The sequence below is a fragment of the Lepidochelys kempii genome, chromosome 18 (genome assembly GCF_965140285.1).
Source record: "Lepidochelys kempii isolate rLepKem1 chromosome 18, rLepKem1.hap1, whole genome shotgun sequence".
Taxonomy (NCBI): Eukaryota; Metazoa; Chordata; order Testudines; family Cheloniidae; genus Lepidochelys; species Lepidochelys kempii.
In genome coordinates this window covers 20,059,565-20,077,115 of record NC_136397.1, presented here as the reverse complement: position 1 = coordinate 20,077,115, position 17,551 = coordinate 20,059,565, and the positions used below count along the sequence as shown (strand labels likewise).

Here is a 17,551-nt window from a genome sequence, read left to right as displayed (position 1 = left end):
AATACAAAATAATGAACGTAACTAGATAGATCAGCCCCTCTATTCTCCTCAGTGATTCTTATCATAGTTTTGAAGCTGTCCTATATTCACAGTGCTGCTATTGACTGTTAACGTGATTCATGATTGAACAAGGCCACTGAGAAAATGAACGTCACAGGTGCAATGGCTTAAGTGCTCAGCTGCAGTCCATCTCTCAAGATCTGGTCCATATTTCACAGCAATGAAATATGACAGGAAGCATTACAATGAAGAAAGTGCACTACATGTCCCCAATAGCAACTATATGGGTGAAACAAGACAATCATTACGCTCTTGAATGAACTCTCTCATAAAAAATTATAAAAAAAGACAAAACCACCATATCACCTGTGAGTGAACACTTCTCACAAAGTGATGGTTCTGTATCTGACTTCTCAGTCCTCATCCTCAAAGGAAGCTTGCACAACACCTTCAAAAGATGAGCCTGGGAGCTTAAATTAATAACTTTGTTAGACATTAAAAATCATGGACTGTTTAGAGACACTGGATTTATGCCTTATTACAACAATCCATAACTCACTAACCACCCCTCCCAGCTTTTTCCCTCCTCCTTCTCTCCCCCTTGTGACAGGAGAGGTGTTAACGACCACTTCACCTAGAATAGGTCCCTTGAAATATGTTTCAGAGTAACAGCCGTGTTAGTCTGTATTCGCAAAAAGAAAAGGAGTACTTGTGGCACCTTAGAGACTAACCAATTTATTAGAGCATAAGCTTTCGTGAGCTACAGCTCACTTCATCAGATGCATATCGTGGAAACTGCAGCAGACTTTATATATACACAGAGAATATGAAACAATACCTTCTCCCACCCCACTGTCCTGCTGGTAATAGCTTATCTAAAGTGATCATCAGGTGGGCCATTTCCAGCACAAATCCAGGTTTTCTCACCCTCCACCCCCCCACACAAATTCACTCTCCTGCTGGTGATAGCCCATCCAAAGTGACAACTCTTTACACAATGTGCATGACAATCAAGTTGGGCTATTTCCTGTACAAATCCAGGTTTTCTCACATCCCCCCCACCCCCATACACACACAAACTCACTCTCCTGCTGGTAATAGCTCATCCAAACTGACCACTCTTCAAGTTTAAATCCAAGTTAAACCAGAACATCGGGGGGGGGGGGGGGGGGGAGGAAAAAACAAGAGGAAACAGGCTACCTTGAAATATGTGTTAATCATGTTTGCTAAACAATCTGTTCCACCTTGTATTTAGCTGTGGCACTGGAGTACCTTTCCCAGACCTGAGGAAGAGCTCTGTGTAAACTCAAAAGCTGGTACAATAAAACATATTATCTCACCCATCTTGTCTGTCTAATATCTTGGGATCAACACTGCTAAAACACCACTTCATACAAAGAAGAGGGTAATTATTTAGACTACTGCAGTTAGCAGATCTACAAAAATTGGAATTACCTGATTAGTACAATCTAGATTCCAGTGTCTTTTGTGCATGTTGTGGTTTGTTTCTTTAAATCTATCATTCCATTAACAATGGAGGGGAAGGGAACCGGGAAGGGGGGGGAGACAACTTATAACGATTTTTGTGAGTCTCACACAAAACAACGTTCTCTGCTTCCCCTACAGTTACTGCTAGTTGAAAGCCACAAACCCCTCCCACAATGACAGGTTTCAGAGTAACAGCCGTGTTAGTCTGTATTCGCAAAAAGAAAAGGAGTACTTGTGGCACCTTAGAGACTGCCACAAGTACTCCTTCCCTCCCACAATGGGTGATCTTGGAGCACAAGCATGTTTTTAACAGGACAAACTGCTACGGAAACTGAACTTTTCAGCTTCCCTTTAAAATGCAAAACTAAACAAAAAATAGCCATGTTTGCCAGACGGAAACAAGACCAACATTTTAGTTACTAACCTGTTATTAAAGACAAACAGACTGTTGACAATACAAATTATTTTCTTCCAGAAGGGCAAATATCTTAGATGTCCACGAAAGCTTATGCCCAAATAAATTTGTTAGTCTAAGGTGCCACAAGGACTCCTCATTGTTTTTGCACAGACTAACACAGCTACCACTCTGAATAGACCATGTATTTTTCATTCAAATTGACTCATAAATTGTGTTGCAGGGTTAAAGAAAATAAGACAATGATGTTACATGGGATAAACTAAAAAGAGTGGTGAAAAGGACATGAGATAGAGGCAGACAAATTCATCCCTGGGGTAACTTCATTGATGGCTATACCACAGGGAAGAGTTTGACCTACTGAATAGACTACTTACATAAAGATATGTTGATGCACAAAGATGCTTTGCAGGTGCTCAAATGTAATAGTGAATATTTGGGGGGGGGAGGAGAATATGACTCCAGCTAAAGTACAGTAGCATCCCATTCTAATCACCTTGATGCTCTGATTTCCACCATATTCAGAGGTGATAATGATTGATTTAAACTTGAAGAGTGGTCAGTTTGGATGAGCTATTACCAGCAGGAGAGTGAGTTTGTGTGTGTATGGGGGTGGGGGGGATGTGAGAAAACCTGGATTTGTGCAGGAAATAGCCCAACTTGATTGTCATGCACATTGTGTAAAGAGTTGTCACTTTGGATGGGCTATCACCAGCAGGAGAGTGAATTTGTGGGGGGGGGGTGGAGGGTGAGAAAACCTGGATTTGTGCTGGAAATGGCCCACCTGATGATCACTTTAGATAAGCTATTACCAGCAGGACAGTGGGGTGGGAGGAGGTATTGTTTCATATTCTCTGTGTATATATAAAGTCTGCTGCAGTTTCCACGATATGCATCTGATGAAGTGAGCTGTAGCTCACGAAAGCTCATGCTCAAATAAATTGGTTAGTCTCTAAGGTGCCACAAGTACTCCTTTTCTTTCTTGCGAATACAGACTAACACGGCTGTTACTCTGAAAATAGTCAATGTTTGTTCTTCCTTGTGGAAATAAATAAAATATACATTACATATGAATCTACTTATGTGGCAGCCTTAAATTAGGTTTCAGAGTAACAGCCGTGTTAGTCTGTATTCGCAAAAAGAAAAGGAGTACTTGTGGCACCTTAGAGACTAACCAATTTATTTGAGCATGAGCTTTCGTGAGCTACAGCTCACTTCATCGGATGCATACCGTGGAAAAATTAGGGATTTTATTAATCTGAGATTACCATGTGAGAAAATACTAATTTACAAATATTCACTTACCATAAAGTATTTAGACTTGCATAATACAATCAAAGCATATATGAAAGGACTGGCTTATTTCTTTGATTTGTGAATGGGCAGGGGGGTGAGGCGGAAAACAGGAGGGTGGTGCTAGAGCTCTGGTCTTTTCCAACTGATGACACAGAGAGAGGGAAGCTGGAGTTTGTAACCCCAGAGGCTTGTTGTTTTGTGCATGCAATGCAAGGCAGCCTGCCTAGTTCACCATTCACCTCAGACGGTGTGAGTCCGGAATTTTGAGAGTTTCCCACACATCACTCCATTCACAGTGTTAAACTGTCAACAATAGAAGTGTGCTTCTGCAGGTCCTGAGCAGAAAGCTAATGCCTTCTATACCATCTGGCCAGCACTCGGAGAAAGGGATAATGCTTTAATCAATAAGGGCTGGTTCAGTCCTTTGCGTTCCCGGGCATTGTGCCGGGGAGAGGATGGCATTATTTAAAACCACTCATTTCATATTTTCAGAATTGAAAATTGGATCAAAAGCTTCTCTGGCTGAAGGAAACCTCCCACCTGATGGTGCCCTTCTGCTGCTGAAAACACATCCCCTCTCATCCAGCGTGTGACAGGACTTCCTGTCCAATGCATGTGACATACTGCTGATCCTGTACAGAGCTTTGCATTATATTTTCACCGTGATATACAACAGTGATCAAAGTGTGTGTCGTCCTGTATTGGCTAATATAAAATAAAATAATAAGTAATAATAATAATAATTCAAAATGTATAAAGTGACCTAGAGGCAGACTTTTAACGGGACTTGTGTTGCTGAGTCACCCACGTGCTTTGAAAAACAATAAAAAATAATGAATAAGCTATTAACATATAACACGCCCTGGGGTAACTGAAAGGAACTCATTGTCACATGAAGTCATGGAGTTAACTACTACAGCAACTGATTCATAAAAACAGCTAGATAACTTTATGACAAAATTTTATGACCAGTAAAATATACTTTGCAGGATTTCAAACTTTAACAGATTCGCCCTTTCAGCAACGGTGTGTGTGTTATTATTTACATGCAGCCATACGTGATACCATTGTCAGCCCAATTTTTCATATGGGGAAACTGAAGTATGGAGAGGTCATACAGTGAGCTTAGAGAAAAAAGTTTATTTGTTTTTTCTCTGCATTTTAAAAGGTTGACAAACAGTGTTAGATGAGGCTTTCATTAACGTCTTTGTAACAATGGGGAAACTGAGGCATGTAGAAAATTAGGTCCTTAATCTGTGAACAGCAGAGCTGAAGAGCTGGGTTCTGTGAAAGGAAGTCTGGCTTAGGGAATAGAGCACTGGACTGGGACTCAGGGCATCTGTATTCTATTCCTGTCTTGGCCACTGACACACTGGATGATCTTAGACTCAGACTTTAAGGCCAGGAGGGAACATCACGATCATCTAGTCTGACCTCCCACACATCACAGGCCACAGAATCTCATCTGCCCTGTAGTAGGCCCATCACCTCTGTCTGAGTTACTGACGTCCTCAAATCTTGATCTAAGGGTTTCATGTTACAGAGAATCCCCCATTTACTCTAGTTGGAAAAACAAACAAAAAAAACCCCCCACAAGTGACCCATGCCCCACACCACAGAGGAAGGCAAAGTCACTCCCCCCCCCGCACCTCAGATTCTCCATCAGTAAAATGGGAACAGTGATACTGTGAGATCCACTGCTGAAGAGCACTATATAAGTGCTAGATGTTATTATTTCTGGCTCTGGGTACTCTCTCAGGCCCCAGCTTACAATTCTGGAATGTGTAGCTCCTGAGAGGACAAATTTGCACACACCAAACCCCACTGAAATCAGTGGTGCTCCAAGCAAACATGGCAGTTTGACCAGGCATGATAGAAAGAATTGGTGCCTCTGTCAAAACAAGATCTCACATATTTGCTCTGACACCACATGATTCTAGATTCTAACATCATGGCTCAGGTCAGCAGGTGACTGTGCCTCTGGTGTGGTAGAGAGTGGAACTTACTGACATCTCAGACCCCTCCCTAGAGAGTGGAACTTACTGACATCTCAGACCCTCCCACTCCACTTTAAATGGCATCTTAAACCTTTCCCCCGCAAAAGGTGTTTTTACTGTGATCACGAGTGGTTCCTTTCTGTTACCATCCCCCGTATTTCCTGTGTGCATGTTGTGTGACTTTGGGGGTGGTTTTTTCCAGTACACTACTTCTGATTGTTCTTTAGGATTACACTATTCAATTGCAGTCCACCCTCTGAACCTATGTGTGTAGCTGTGTGTGTGTCTGATGGGGAATCGCAGCAATGTAGGACTGGACAGCTGAGGCGGGATTGCGTATTATCTGGACCACCTCTGGCCTGCTTTTAAAAACCTCCACTGATGTAGACTCCACAAACTCCCTAGGCAATTTGTTCCAGTGCTTAACTACCCTGACAATGAGGAAGTTTTCCCTAATTTCCAACCTAAACCTCCCTTGCTGTAATTTAAGCCCATTGCTTCTTGTCCTGGCCTTATTGGTTAAGAAGAACAATTTATCACCCACCTCTTTATAACAACCTTTTATGTCATTCTACGACTTGAAGGCTGTTAAGCAATGCTTTAACCATTAAACAGTGAGGATGATGATTACATTGATGATATAAATTAAGAAAGAAACATGAATCTGGATCTATATGTTTTATTAATAGTCAAAATACTCATGAGTGCAGGGCCTGTGGTAAGGGAAGAAGTGACCAGAAAAGCATTTCTCTAAGCCAGTTTAATCACTGAGCCAGCGTCTCTGGAACAGGATCCAAGATTTCTGGCATCAGGTCAGATGAAAAATAAAACAAATATTATTTATTTATTTAGAAAATATTCCCATGGTCAGACTACCCACCTGTGTGCTATTCTCACACTTCCCTGTGGCAGATTTGACTGTGCCAAATATATCTAATGCATATGGGGTATAAAACAGTCAAACATATTGGAAAAAAAATGGTGCTTGTATGTGAGAGAGACAGAGAGAGAGATTGGACTAGGAGTCAGGAAATCTTGCAGTATTATAGCCATTTTGCAGATAGGATAATTGAGGCCGAGTGTGGGTGAGGGCATGATTTCCTTGGTGCCCCAGTTTCCCCAAGTGTTAAGGAAGATATTCCCCTATTGCACATGGGGGCTGAGGCACAGGAGAGTGTTGTGAGGCTTAGTTCATGATTATTTGTCTAATACTCTGAGATATCAAATGGAAGATGTCAGGGAAGGGCAAAGCAACTATTAATTATTATTGTACAGATTTGCCAGACCATCATAGGAGGAATTGAGATTGCCCAGAAAAAAAAGCAAAAAAGAAAGATTTAAGACTTTTAAAGAATGACAGAGGAACCAAAATGTCTATAAAAGATGGGGAGAAAAGCATTTTGAACTGTATCTTTCTTAAAAAGATCCCTTCCCCAAAAACATGTGTTTTCCCTTTTGATTTTGATCACAGTTGCCTGCAAATTGACAAAAAGAAAAGGAGTACTTGTGGCACCTTAGAGACTAACCAATTTATTTGAGCATGAGCTTTCGTGAGCTACAGCTCACTTCATCAGATGTAGATGTGAGCTGTAGCTCACGAAAGCTCATGCTCAAATAAATTGGTTAGTCTCTAAGGTGCCACAAGTACTCCTTTTCTTTTTGCGAATACAGACTAACACGGCTGTTCCTCTGAAACCTGCAAATTGACAAGCACTGTATTCATCTAAGCACGGTTTAATGTCAATGAAAATGTTTAGTCTCTCTAATTCTGCACTTTTCCCTTTACAGCTTCTTTTCTGGGCACAGGAAAGTAAGGGGACATTTTCCCTTCCAGGGAGCTGTCTTCTGTGCTTAATTTCACCGCAGCCTGGGAAAAGGCAGCATATTGAGATGTTGATGTTCCCAACATCAGGCACAAGACTGATTATAATGACTACGAATGCTTTCCCACGTTCCCTCCAAGGCCAGTCTCTATTGTGTAACACGCTCCCCAGTCCACCTGCTCCTTTGGGAGCACAGTATTATCCCCAGGCAATTCACAGTCAATTTACCATGCTGTAATAGATGCTTTCTCTATTGTCCTGGTAAATGCATGGATTGGCTAGTGAGTGTGGGAAACTCAAAGAAGCTTAGGACCCAGACATTTGAATGCAGCTTATGGGTATAAATAGAAGAGCTTTCCAGCTCCTTTCTGCACTGGCTAAACAGCAAGATTGGAAGTGAAACCTGCACTTGAACATTTGGGATAATGGCACCCAATACTATCTCACTGGAAATCTTAACATCCAAAGAGAAAAACAGAGTAAGTATCTACTGCATATTGCAACATGCACTGACTAAAGGGCAAGTGGTTGATACAGGCTGAGCTGATTACACAGAGAAGATGGGAAATGGATGGAAAAGAGAAATGTGGTCACTAACTTTCTCTCCCCTCTTGTGTTACAGCTGAGAAAGCCGATTGTAGAGAAGCTGCGCCGGGACCGGATTAACAGTAGCATCGAGCAGCTGAAACTCCTGCTGGAGGAGGAGTTCCAGAGACACCAGCCCAACTCCAAGCTGGAGAAAGCTGACATCCTGGAGATGACTGTCAGCTACCTAAAATACAGTCAAAGTAAGTGCCTCCCCCTTCGCTTCTAAATAACTCCCCTGTGCTGCATTTATCCCCGGTCCAAACTCCAGCCTAGATGTCCCTATCTAAAACCCATCTCCATCTTTTCTCTCTTCCCAGATTTTGCACCCACTTCTACAAGCCTGCAGCAGGATTACAGTGAAGGGTATTCCTGGTGCCTCAAAGAGGCTCTGCAGTTCTTGTCTCTCCATTCTGCAAACACAGAAACGCAGATGAAACTGCTGTGCCACTTCCAAAGGCCTAAAGTTACAGCCAAGGACTCAAATTCTCCAGCTCCATCCTCTGCAGCCCACCAAATATCTGCAAAACAAGCAGCACTGAAACCCACCAGCAGACTTTGGAGGCCCTGGTAGATTAGAAGGACTTCTGTTTGGTTTCTGGACATTCACTCATATTCCAGAGGAGACTGTGACTTGCTGTACAAGTCCTCTTACTCCTCTAATGAGTAGGGAAGAATACTTTCTTTTTACAGAGCATACTTATGCTTGGATGTCAATTTCCCTTCTAGAAGGATCTAAATGCTCCCACCACGGGGAGAGGTAGCTATTCTAAAAGAATGTGCAAAGTAATCCTCATGGTAGGATGACTGAGGAGTTGTTCAAAAGGGAACTTTTAATGGTTTTTTAACCTTGCTGAGGTTTCTGAGTGTATTTGTTTAGAAAGAAGTAACTTCTAGGAAGTTTAGGCTACAGTTTTCAAAAGCGTCCACTCAACTGGAGTGCCTCCAATTTTAGCGGCCCAACCTGAGACTCACAGAACATTGATTTTTGAAGCGTGCAGCATCCCACTCCACTTGATTTCAACTGGAATTGTGGGAGTTCACCGCTTGTGAAAAATCAATGACCCACAAATCATAAAGTGAGCATTCAATCTTAGTGGGCACCTTTGAAAATCTGGCTCTCATATTGTTGTTGTAAGGGGTTCTATAATGTTTATAGAGTTTATTGAGTGTATTTGGAAAAGTGTTACACCATAACTCAAGCTACGTAGAGGAGATTCTTCAGGATGTATTACTCTTAAAAGCAGAGTATTGTTTGTTATGTTCAGGATATGCAATGCCTTTTATAAAGGCAGTAACTTGTTTTGTATCCTCATAAGAAGGAAAGTATCAACATGTGTTGTCGGTTTTACAAGAAATATTTAGCAAAAGTCTTTCATGAAAGGCAACTGTACAAGTTATATTTACATTTTTGGTACCATAATGTTATGGAAGATAGTCTATTCACTATAATCCTCAGAGGATGCTCTGATGTGTATCTGTCAGGTGCACCGATTGTATGATCTGTGTTTGAAACCATTTTGAATTTCAAAAGTTGCAGAAACTTTACACACTGTTAAAATAAAATCTGATTACTGAATCTATATGCAGCAAGTTATTCTCTCCTGTGTAGAAATCCCTAACTGATGCCCCTTTGACAGAGGCTTCACAGGATAGTGCTCTTTAAAGAATTACCATAGGAGACCTCACAATAGATACACAAAGATCACAGTTCAGCTGTGGAGCAACCCAGATTTGTAAAGTTTGATCTAAGGCACCGTAATTTGAATGACTCCTATTGATTAACGACTCCTATTGATTAACATACAGAATGGCACTGACAAGATCCAGAAGGAGCCATAGTCAGCCTTCCTCAGCAGTGAGGAAAGCGTGAATAGGGATTACTCATGTGAGTAAGGGTTTGCAGGATCAAGCACTCACGTTCTATAATGCAGCAGAATGCCCACCCTCAACACTCACTATCAACACTCACCAAATGGGCCATTTGGTGTCTGCCTTTGGGTTTAATAAGGCAAATCCACTATACTCATGGCTGGTATCCCTGAGTTGTTGAGACTGTGCCAGGAGACAGTGAGGGGAAAGCAAAGCCCTTGCTAAGGGGAAGAGTCCAATAAATATGATTCTATAGCAGACTTCTCATAGATCTCATATTCATTTAACAAGGCTACTCACAAATTAGTTCAAAGACAGACACTTAACTTTAGTACTGTACTTTTAACTGATCATTTTGCAGCTTCTTAGTCACATGCTAGATATACCCCTTTAACAAACAAAATCAAACACCTTGCAGACGTCCAACAATAATATTAAGCCCTTACATATTATGATTCCCACTTTAAATATAGAAGAACTGAGACAGAGATTAAAGTAAAAATATTCTAAACAAGCCCCTAATCTTCAGATGCCCAATTTCAGATGTCTAAGACCTGATTTTCCAAGGTGATAAAGGTATACAGTTTCACTGACTTCAACTGGAGTTGTGAGCGCTCAGCACCTTCAGAAATCACTCCCCCAAAATGAAGACAACCAAACGTCACTAGACACTTAGACCCAAGTGACTTACCCAACATCACAGAAAAGGTGAGTGTCACAGCTGGATTTAACTCAGGAGCTCTTGGGTCTCGGTCTCATATTCAGACTGATAGGTCCGGGATGGCTCTGATGTATCTATGAATGAGAAAAATGAGGGCCATCATTTTAGAAACAGAGAATCCACTTCAAGTAAGGAAGAAATAACTTCATAAGTGAAAACAAACTTTGCTAGGCACTTAATGTTTAATTCCCTTCTTTTCATATATTAATTAGATGTGGGGCAGCAACAGTTAGTAGTAAGAGATGCAACAAAATTTAGATCCAAATGGTTTTCCACATAAAGCAGAAATATTTGTAGCTACTTAATTCTTCCTTGCGGGGAAAAGCCAGTATACCTGGGGCTTGAACCCACAACACTGATGTGAATGGGAGCAGTATTAGGGCCACAGAGTGGGAAAGTTAGAGGCTACAAAACTCAAACTATATGTTAGGCCAGCAAGGTATCCCTTTATTCAGAGAAAAAGGAATACTGGGAGCTATTACGCTGATGTTAACCCTTAACTCTCCCTCATTTCAGTTAAACCCAAATGTACCTCCATTCCGCACCAACCTGCCTTTACCTCATATCTGTTAGTGCAAATGTTTTACCTGAGAATGCAGAAGCACATATGCAAGGAGCTAAAAAATGGTGTTTGCAATAAGGGAATGTATCCCACCTAGAATCACAGAAATTAGAGGTCTGTCAGGTCTCATCTAATGTGTCTCCTACAGCACATTTGCTAGTATTTTGTCTAGTCCTGTATAAATATCTCAATTGTTGGAGTTTCCAGCAATGCCCCTGCATCAATGTAAGCTCTATGTATTGCCACTTCTCTTGCTGTTTGCCCTATCGTTAGTTTATGACAGGTAGAGACATTTGTTTGACTCTGACTTTACCCTCCAAAAACTCCTGTCTTCTTTACCCACATTGAACCATCACTCCAGTTTTGACTTATACGTTTTCAGGGAGGGATCATGTGATGTTTGCTGCACAAGCAGAACTGTAATTTCCAACTGTGCTATGCCACCCTGTGGCCCAGTTCAAGCACTGTGTCAGTATGAAACAGCAATATTACGGAAAGCTGCAACAACTTTCTCATTTGGGTGGGTTTGGGGGTCTTCAGATTAGCATCAAAAGATAATGTGTTACTGAATCCATTCGCAATAATTTGTCCTCAATTTTTTGTGCAATACCTGGAAAAATCTCCTTTTCTCTCTCACCAAAAATGGAGTGGGGGTACAAACTCTCTCAAGAGCAGGGAGGACCTGCAAACTACAAGTTTCAGAGGAACAGCCGTGTTAGTCTGTATTCGCAAAAAGAAAAGGAGTACTTGTGGCACCTTAGAGACTAACCAATTTATTTGAGCATGAGCTTTCGTGAGCTACAGCTCACGAGCTGTAGCTCACGAAAGCTCATGCTGCAAACTACAAGTATTTATTTGGGGTGATCTACTGTAAGTGCAGGATATTATAGTGTACTAGTATTATTAACAACAATTTATGATCATAAGGTACTTTGAGATCCTTGGATGAGAGAGCCATAGAAAGTATCATTGCTAATAAAAATAAATGATGATGCTATATTAGAGAAGAGGCAAACAGATTATTTGTATCAATGTGCCTTTTCCCCTCAATAACTTTGGGACTTCAGATGAAATGGAACACAAACCCCCAACACACCCCCTACCATCTCTTCAGTAACTTTGTGGGCTGAGGATGAAATGGGGCCAGGTGGAAACCCCTCAGCAACTCCGAGGTGCAAATAAAAGTGAATCCAGACCCTCACGCACCTATAACGTTGTAGATCATAGATCTAGACCCCTGTAACTTTTGGGGGGGCGGGCAGATTATTTAGCATCAAAGTTCTAACCTACCAATAACTTTGTAAGGTAAAAAATATGGAGCCCAGTTCCACCCCCTCATAACTTTTTCGGCTGCAGATAAAATGGGGCCACGATCCACCTTCTCATACCGCCCTGGGCAAAAAGGATGAATGCTGGTAAAGCTTTAGGGAGCCCCAGCCTGACCTCATTTGCATAATATGGGCACATACCGTATTAATATGTAAATATATGCGCATATATTTGCATACCGATGAGGCCAGACAAGGTGGTGGGTGGCGTTCAAAATGGCGGAGCGGGCCGGGCGAGGTACCAGCAGCGGCAGTGACAGCAGCCTGGACAAGAGCATCACTCTCCCGCCTGACGAGATCTTCCGCAACCTGGAGAACGCCAAGTGCTTCGCCATAGACATCGGTAACCGGGCGGGCGCCTCGGGGGCGGCAGCGGTCGAGGGCGGGGAGCGGCTCTGACCGCCCAGGGAAACCGCCGGGACGGACAGCCAGTGGCGCGCAGGGCACGTTGGGAAATGCAGTCCCGCTGGGCGCGACGCACACTGCCTGGAGCGGGAGAGGGACTACGGCTCCCGGCGTGCGCCGCGGCGGGCTGGCGGAGCGGGACATGACGGGAGTTGTGGTCCAGAGGCTCTCCCGTGGCGAGGCAGAGGGCGGGCAGTCGAACTACAAGTCCCAGCATGCCGCCGGGGGCTGCTAACGGGCCGGCCGGGGCGGTAAACAGGCTGGAGGGGCCAGCCGAGGAGAGCGGGGTGGGGCCCGTTGCGGGGGAGACGAAAGGGGGCCGGAGGACAGCAGCCTAGGAGAGGGGGCGACCCCGGGGAGGGGGCTAGGGGGACGGGCCCCTCTGAGGGAGGCCTCCGCAGCGTCAAGGGAGAGGAGTGAAGGGGGTTAGCCCCCGTGAGGGGGGCCGGGCCGGGCCGGGCCGGGCCGGGCCGCCTCGGCGCGGGCGGGTGCACGGTTCGGGAGAGCGGGCCTGGAGGCAGAACTTGGCACACCCATCAGGCTAACTCAGGCCTCGGCCCCAGGCTCCCGCCCTGCCACCCAGGGTTCAAGCCCTGCTGCTTTTCGGTGTAGAGGCAGCCCCTCCGGACTTGTGCTCGGGGGCGTCCTTCAAAAGTATTTGACAGGCCCAGGGGCTGACTTTCTTTGTCCTCTGGACAGTTAAGCTTGGTGGACGGTCAGGTTTCCCCATGCTGCCCCGCAGACCAAGGCTAGAGCGGTCACGTTTTGAGAGGGTGCTAGGACGACTGGGATACGCCTGGTTGAACGCTGGGCCGCATAGATGCTGGAGCCCCAGGTTGAGCTGGGGGTTCAACTATTCCTAACCTCAGATTAGAAGTGAGCGTAGGGATACTCAAAACCTAGGCTGACAACCCCAAGGTCTGCTAATGCGAGTTGTACTAACCCTGAGCTTACATTGTAGACAAACTCTGACGCTGCCGTTGTCTTCTACCCACCCCCTCAAAGAAAACACATTCAGGAGAAAGACATAGTATTGTTAGTTATGTCTTTTTTTCCTGATTTTCCTCCTGCTTTCCCCCTCCCCTTGCTTTAGGGAGAATGTAAGGACTGTGGGGGCGATGGTGGAGGAAAGGCTAATTTCTGAATTTATAATATGCCAGTAGCCTATCTATATTGACAGCTGGATGTGTGTGCATTTCCCACAGCCACCTAGGGAGATGGGATTTTTCCAGTGACGAGCTGCCAAAATCTTAACAACGAGGGGGTTGTTGCCCACCCCTGCCCCCCAGGACCCCTGCCCCATCCGTCTCCCTCCTCTGCCCCCTGACTGCCCCCAGAACTGGGCAGGAGGGTCTCATGGGCCACCGTAGTGGGTGCCCACCCCACCCCTAAGAGCCAGAGGTACCTGCCAGGGGGTGAGGTGGGGAGTCCCGGCGGTGCTTACCTGGGGCAGCTCCCAGGAAGCATCTGGCAGGTCCCTCTGGCTCCTAGGGGTGGGAGAACGTAGCTGGGGGGGAGCAGGGGGAGCAGTCGCTCCCCCACTGATCACATCAAAATTGGCACCTTAGGCACTGACTCCCTGGGTGCACCGGGGCTGAAGCACCCATGGGGAAAATTGGTGGGTGCAGAGCACCCACCGGCAGCTCCCCACCCTGTGCCCGGCCCCAGCTCACCTCACCTCCGCTCCACCTCCTCCCTTCAGCTGATTCGCTGCACCCACCAAATTTTCCCCTTGGGTGCTCCAGCGCCGGTGCACCCAGGCTGGAGCACCCATGGAGTCGGCGCTTAAGGTGCCACTTTTGACCGGTTAAATTTAGAAGCCCTTTTAGAACCAGTTGTCCCTCGCAGAACAACCAGTCCTAAAAGGGCTTCTAAATTTAACAACTGGTTCTAGCAAACCGATGTGAACCGGCTCCAGCTCACCACTGGATATTTCTCTGTGAAAGTACCAATATGCACTGGTGAAAACCCAATGGGCATATACACAAAGGTCTTGACATCTTGGACCAAGGTGCATAGCATGTCACAATATAATCAAAAAATGAAAACAAACAAATGGGAAGATGAAACTACTATGTTACTTGTTGGGACACTGTTGAACCTTTATGCCAGGGAACAGAGGCTGAAGGGATAGATTTCCCCCAGCTTTTCATATTCCTTGCCAGCACTTGATCATTGCAAGAATGGCACAAAGGGAGACAGGATACTTCTCTAGGTGCAAGTGAAGCAGCTCAGGTTAAATTCCAAACTGGGAAAAAAAAGCTAAAAGCAATTTAGCTAGATAGAGAATTGCAGTGCAAGGTAGATATCAAGAAATAACTTCGTACTTCTGCAGTGCCTTTCATCTAGGGATCTCAAAGTGCTTTACAAACACCACTTTAATTTCAAAGCATCCCTATCTTTTATATTTCCCTATTTTTAGAGGTTGGGAAGGTAAATGTACCTTCTCAGCAGAGATCCATCAAGCTTGTGTTGATCTCTGAATTTCTATTTTGAAGTTAAAACTAGGAGAAGGGTAAAAAGTTATTTTCTTATCAACTGGAAGTGACAGTTTCAGCTGATGCATCAGAATGGGACTTCAGAAGGTCTGAGGGTTATTAAGTTTCACTGCTTTTGTTACCATAAATGGTCATCATTGGTCTTGTGGAACTGACCATCATATGCTGCTTAATCTGTCTGGCACTCAGTGTCTCCTCTGTACCACTCTTCAAAAACAAAAAAACCCACTTTCCTCATTTGCCTAAATTACAGAGCTTTAGTGCTGCAAATTTTAGTTTGCAGAAGCGTGACACTGAATTTACCAATGGAGGACGTGTGCAGTCCAGGAATCAGTTAGTGAAGCAGTATGATATGGCTTAGTGCATGCAGATTTTCACTTGGATTTTGGAAAAATCACAGGCTGTGTCTGAGAGATTTGGCAGTTCAGCATCCGGAACGCTGCTGTGGACCGCAAGAGTGCATTGTATGTTGTCTAAGAGAAATGCAGATCTTAATAAGGGGACACCTCTCCAAATAGTTGGATGAGAGAGATAGGGTGGAGAATTAATTGTATAGTTATTTGCAAAACAGCAGCACGAGACCTAGAACCGTCCTAGGCTCTGTTCTAAGAGGAAAGGAGGCACTATCTTCCTTCAGGATCTGTGATTCTGAATGCCCTGATATGTTGTAGCCCTGTGTTGGCTACAACATATCACTGGCATCCTTCGGTGCAAGGTTTAAGATGTGTTTCTTTCTATGTAGGTGTGTGGGAGTGGAGGGAGGGAGTTATGTGATGTGTAGCCCATAACACCTTTTAAATAATGTTTTCTACTTGCGGTTAAAATAGGGGTTTATTTTCCTCTCAGATTGCCCAGAGGCTTTTGGGCATTGGCTCCTGTAAATTAACATCTGTCCAAAAGTCAGAAGCTAAAATAAAATTATGAAGGAAACTGATGTGCTAGTAGAGTGCTGGCTAAAGAGTTTTAAAAATTTGGTTCCAGTCACTGCTGAGATTTTGGTTCTCTGTGTGTGTTCTTGGTGATGCTGGGTTTCTTGGGGCATAGGCAATGCTGATCCATTTTAAAGACAATCAGTCAGCTCTGTGTGTGTGTTTGTGTTTTAGGTGGGGTTGTCAGAGTGGGTAATCCCTGTATGGGATGGTACTGGAGAAATAGAATTGCAAGAAGGTGTGTGATAGATAACCGAGAAGCCCTAAAGGTGAACTGAAGTCTACACATTATTTCACATTTACCAATGGGTTTGAAGCAAACCCTTTTGAAAGCACCACTTTTGCTTGTATGAAGTGAAGTGTTTCCCATACTCTGGATGACAACTGCACTAAATACTGGAAATCAACTAAAGCAAGAGAAACAGTTTTCATTTGAAAGCATATTTTTAAGGTGCCTATCAAAGTATTTCTGTGTAATGCAAAGCAACAAGCACTTACGACATTCTGATCAACAGCCTTAAGAAATTGTCATTGCTTTAAAACAAGTTGTCTTAAATTATTTTGGCAGTTATAAAATAGTTAGATTGAAAAAGTACTTTCCTAAGAACATTGTAATTATATTGCCTTTAATGCAGTTCTATAAACTGTTGGCAAAAATGGCTTTTAAGATGTTAGTTTAAAAGCTTTGGTTTTTTAGACATCTTCTACTCTGTCTAGCAAAGTCATAATTCTTGATGTACAACCTTAAAAATGATCACATTCAGTTTGAAAGCTTGATTTCATTACCTCCAGTAGAGAGCCTGTCTATGCTAAGGGATTTTATTTCATGGGGGAAAGAAGCTTTCTTGAATCTTGGAGGGGCCGGAGGTTAAATTTCCAATCCTGCAATCATCTATTTATAATCACCTGAATAGCCCTTACTCAAGCAAGTAGTCTGTTTACATGCATACTGTGAGGTAACTAGGAAGTGAACTCATGACCTCTGTTCATCTTCAGCCACCGCAGCATCAGTTGGGCTTGAGTCCCTTCTGTGGAGCTTCTACCTTCACGCAATGCATCTGGATCTAGCTATGCCAAGACAGTCCCCAAATGACTGTCCTTTGGTTCACTGAATAAAGAGCTTTGCCTAATTAGCTCTGCTTGCAGCCAAGCCATTCTTAAAACTGTGCTAGGTAACTAATACGCAGAAGTATCTAAATTCTGTCTGACGCCTGAATCTGAGATGCATGATGTCTTGTTTTTGATAACAGGTGGGTCGTTAACCAAGTTGGCTTATTATTCAACTGTACAGCATAAAGTAGCAAGAGTGAGATCTTTTGATCATTCTGGAAAGGTAAGAATTGCATTATATAGCAAACCAGAACCTCTAATGTGAGCAGGCATGAGAAAACAAAAAAAAAAAAATGGAAATTTGAAACAGGGCAGTTTTCCATAATATCAATTTTCAGATGGCACCAGGAATATCTATTATTTATATAGCACTATATATGTGCACGGTACTTCAGAGCACAGCTCTTGCCACGAGTTGCTCATGGTATTAAAGTCCAATCCTACAAACCCTTAATGGTTCCTGCTGTGAGGAGTCCCATTGACCTGAAGCACTGTAGTAAGGGTTTACAAGTTTGGAACCTA

General features: G+C 43.7%; 2 protein-coding genes and 1 long non-coding RNA gene across 4 annotated transcripts in view; 2 read left to right on the top strand and 1 right to left on the bottom strand.

Moving 5' to 3' along the window:
• LOC140899949 (uncharacterized) overlaps nucleotides 1-12,524 on the bottom strand; it is a 59,029-nt gene extending 46,505 nt beyond the window's left edge. The window contains exons 1-2 of the long non-coding RNA XR_013634817.1: nucleotides 12,229-12,524; nucleotides 10,168-10,271 (exon numbers count right to left, since the gene is read on the bottom strand). This is a non-coding gene — a long non-coding RNA (uncharacterized LOC140899949). The remainder of the gene's footprint in view (nucleotides 1-10,167; nucleotides 10,272-12,228) is intronic.
• Nucleotides 7,404-9,212, top strand: HES5 (hes family bHLH transcription factor 5). The gene is made up of 3 exons (XM_073316448.1): nucleotides 7,404-7,498; nucleotides 7,642-7,807; nucleotides 7,925-9,212. Exons 1-3 carry the CDS (start codon nucleotides 7,445-7,447, stop codon nucleotides 8,176-8,178), a joined length of 474 nt encoding a protein of 157 aa, XP_073172549.1. The 5' UTR covers nucleotides 7,404-7,444; the 3' UTR covers nucleotides 8,179-9,212.
• Nucleotides 12,267-17,551, top strand: part of PANK4 (pantothenate kinase 4 (inactive)) — a 29,038-nt gene continuing 23,753 nt past the window's right edge. Inside the window, exons 1-2 of one of the 2 annotated variants that reach the window (XM_073316275.2) lie at nucleotides 12,267-12,430; nucleotides 17,170-17,252. In XM_073316275.2, the coding sequence (XP_073172376.1) occupies nucleotides 12,304-12,430; nucleotides 17,170-17,252 (210 nt within the window). In that variant the 5' untranslated portion in view covers nucleotides 12,267-12,303. Of the gene's footprint in view, nucleotides 12,431-14,327; nucleotides 15,455-17,169; nucleotides 17,253-17,551 lie in introns of those variants that run through there. The other variant, XM_073316276.2, reaches the window with a different exon arrangement.

Coding starts and splice junctions, on each gene's coding strand:
- HES5 (XM_073316448.1), top strand. CDS start 7,445: ATGGCACCCAATACTATCTCACTGGAAATCTTAACATCCAAAGAGAAA. Junction 7,499..7,641: donor CATCCAAAGAGAAAAACAGA/GTAAGTATCTAC, acceptor CTTGTGTTACAG/CTGAGAAAGCCGATTGTAGA. Junction 7,808..7,924: donor CTACCTAAAATACAGTCAAA/GTAAGTGCCTCC, acceptor CTCTCTTCCCAG/ATTTTGCACCCACTTCTACA.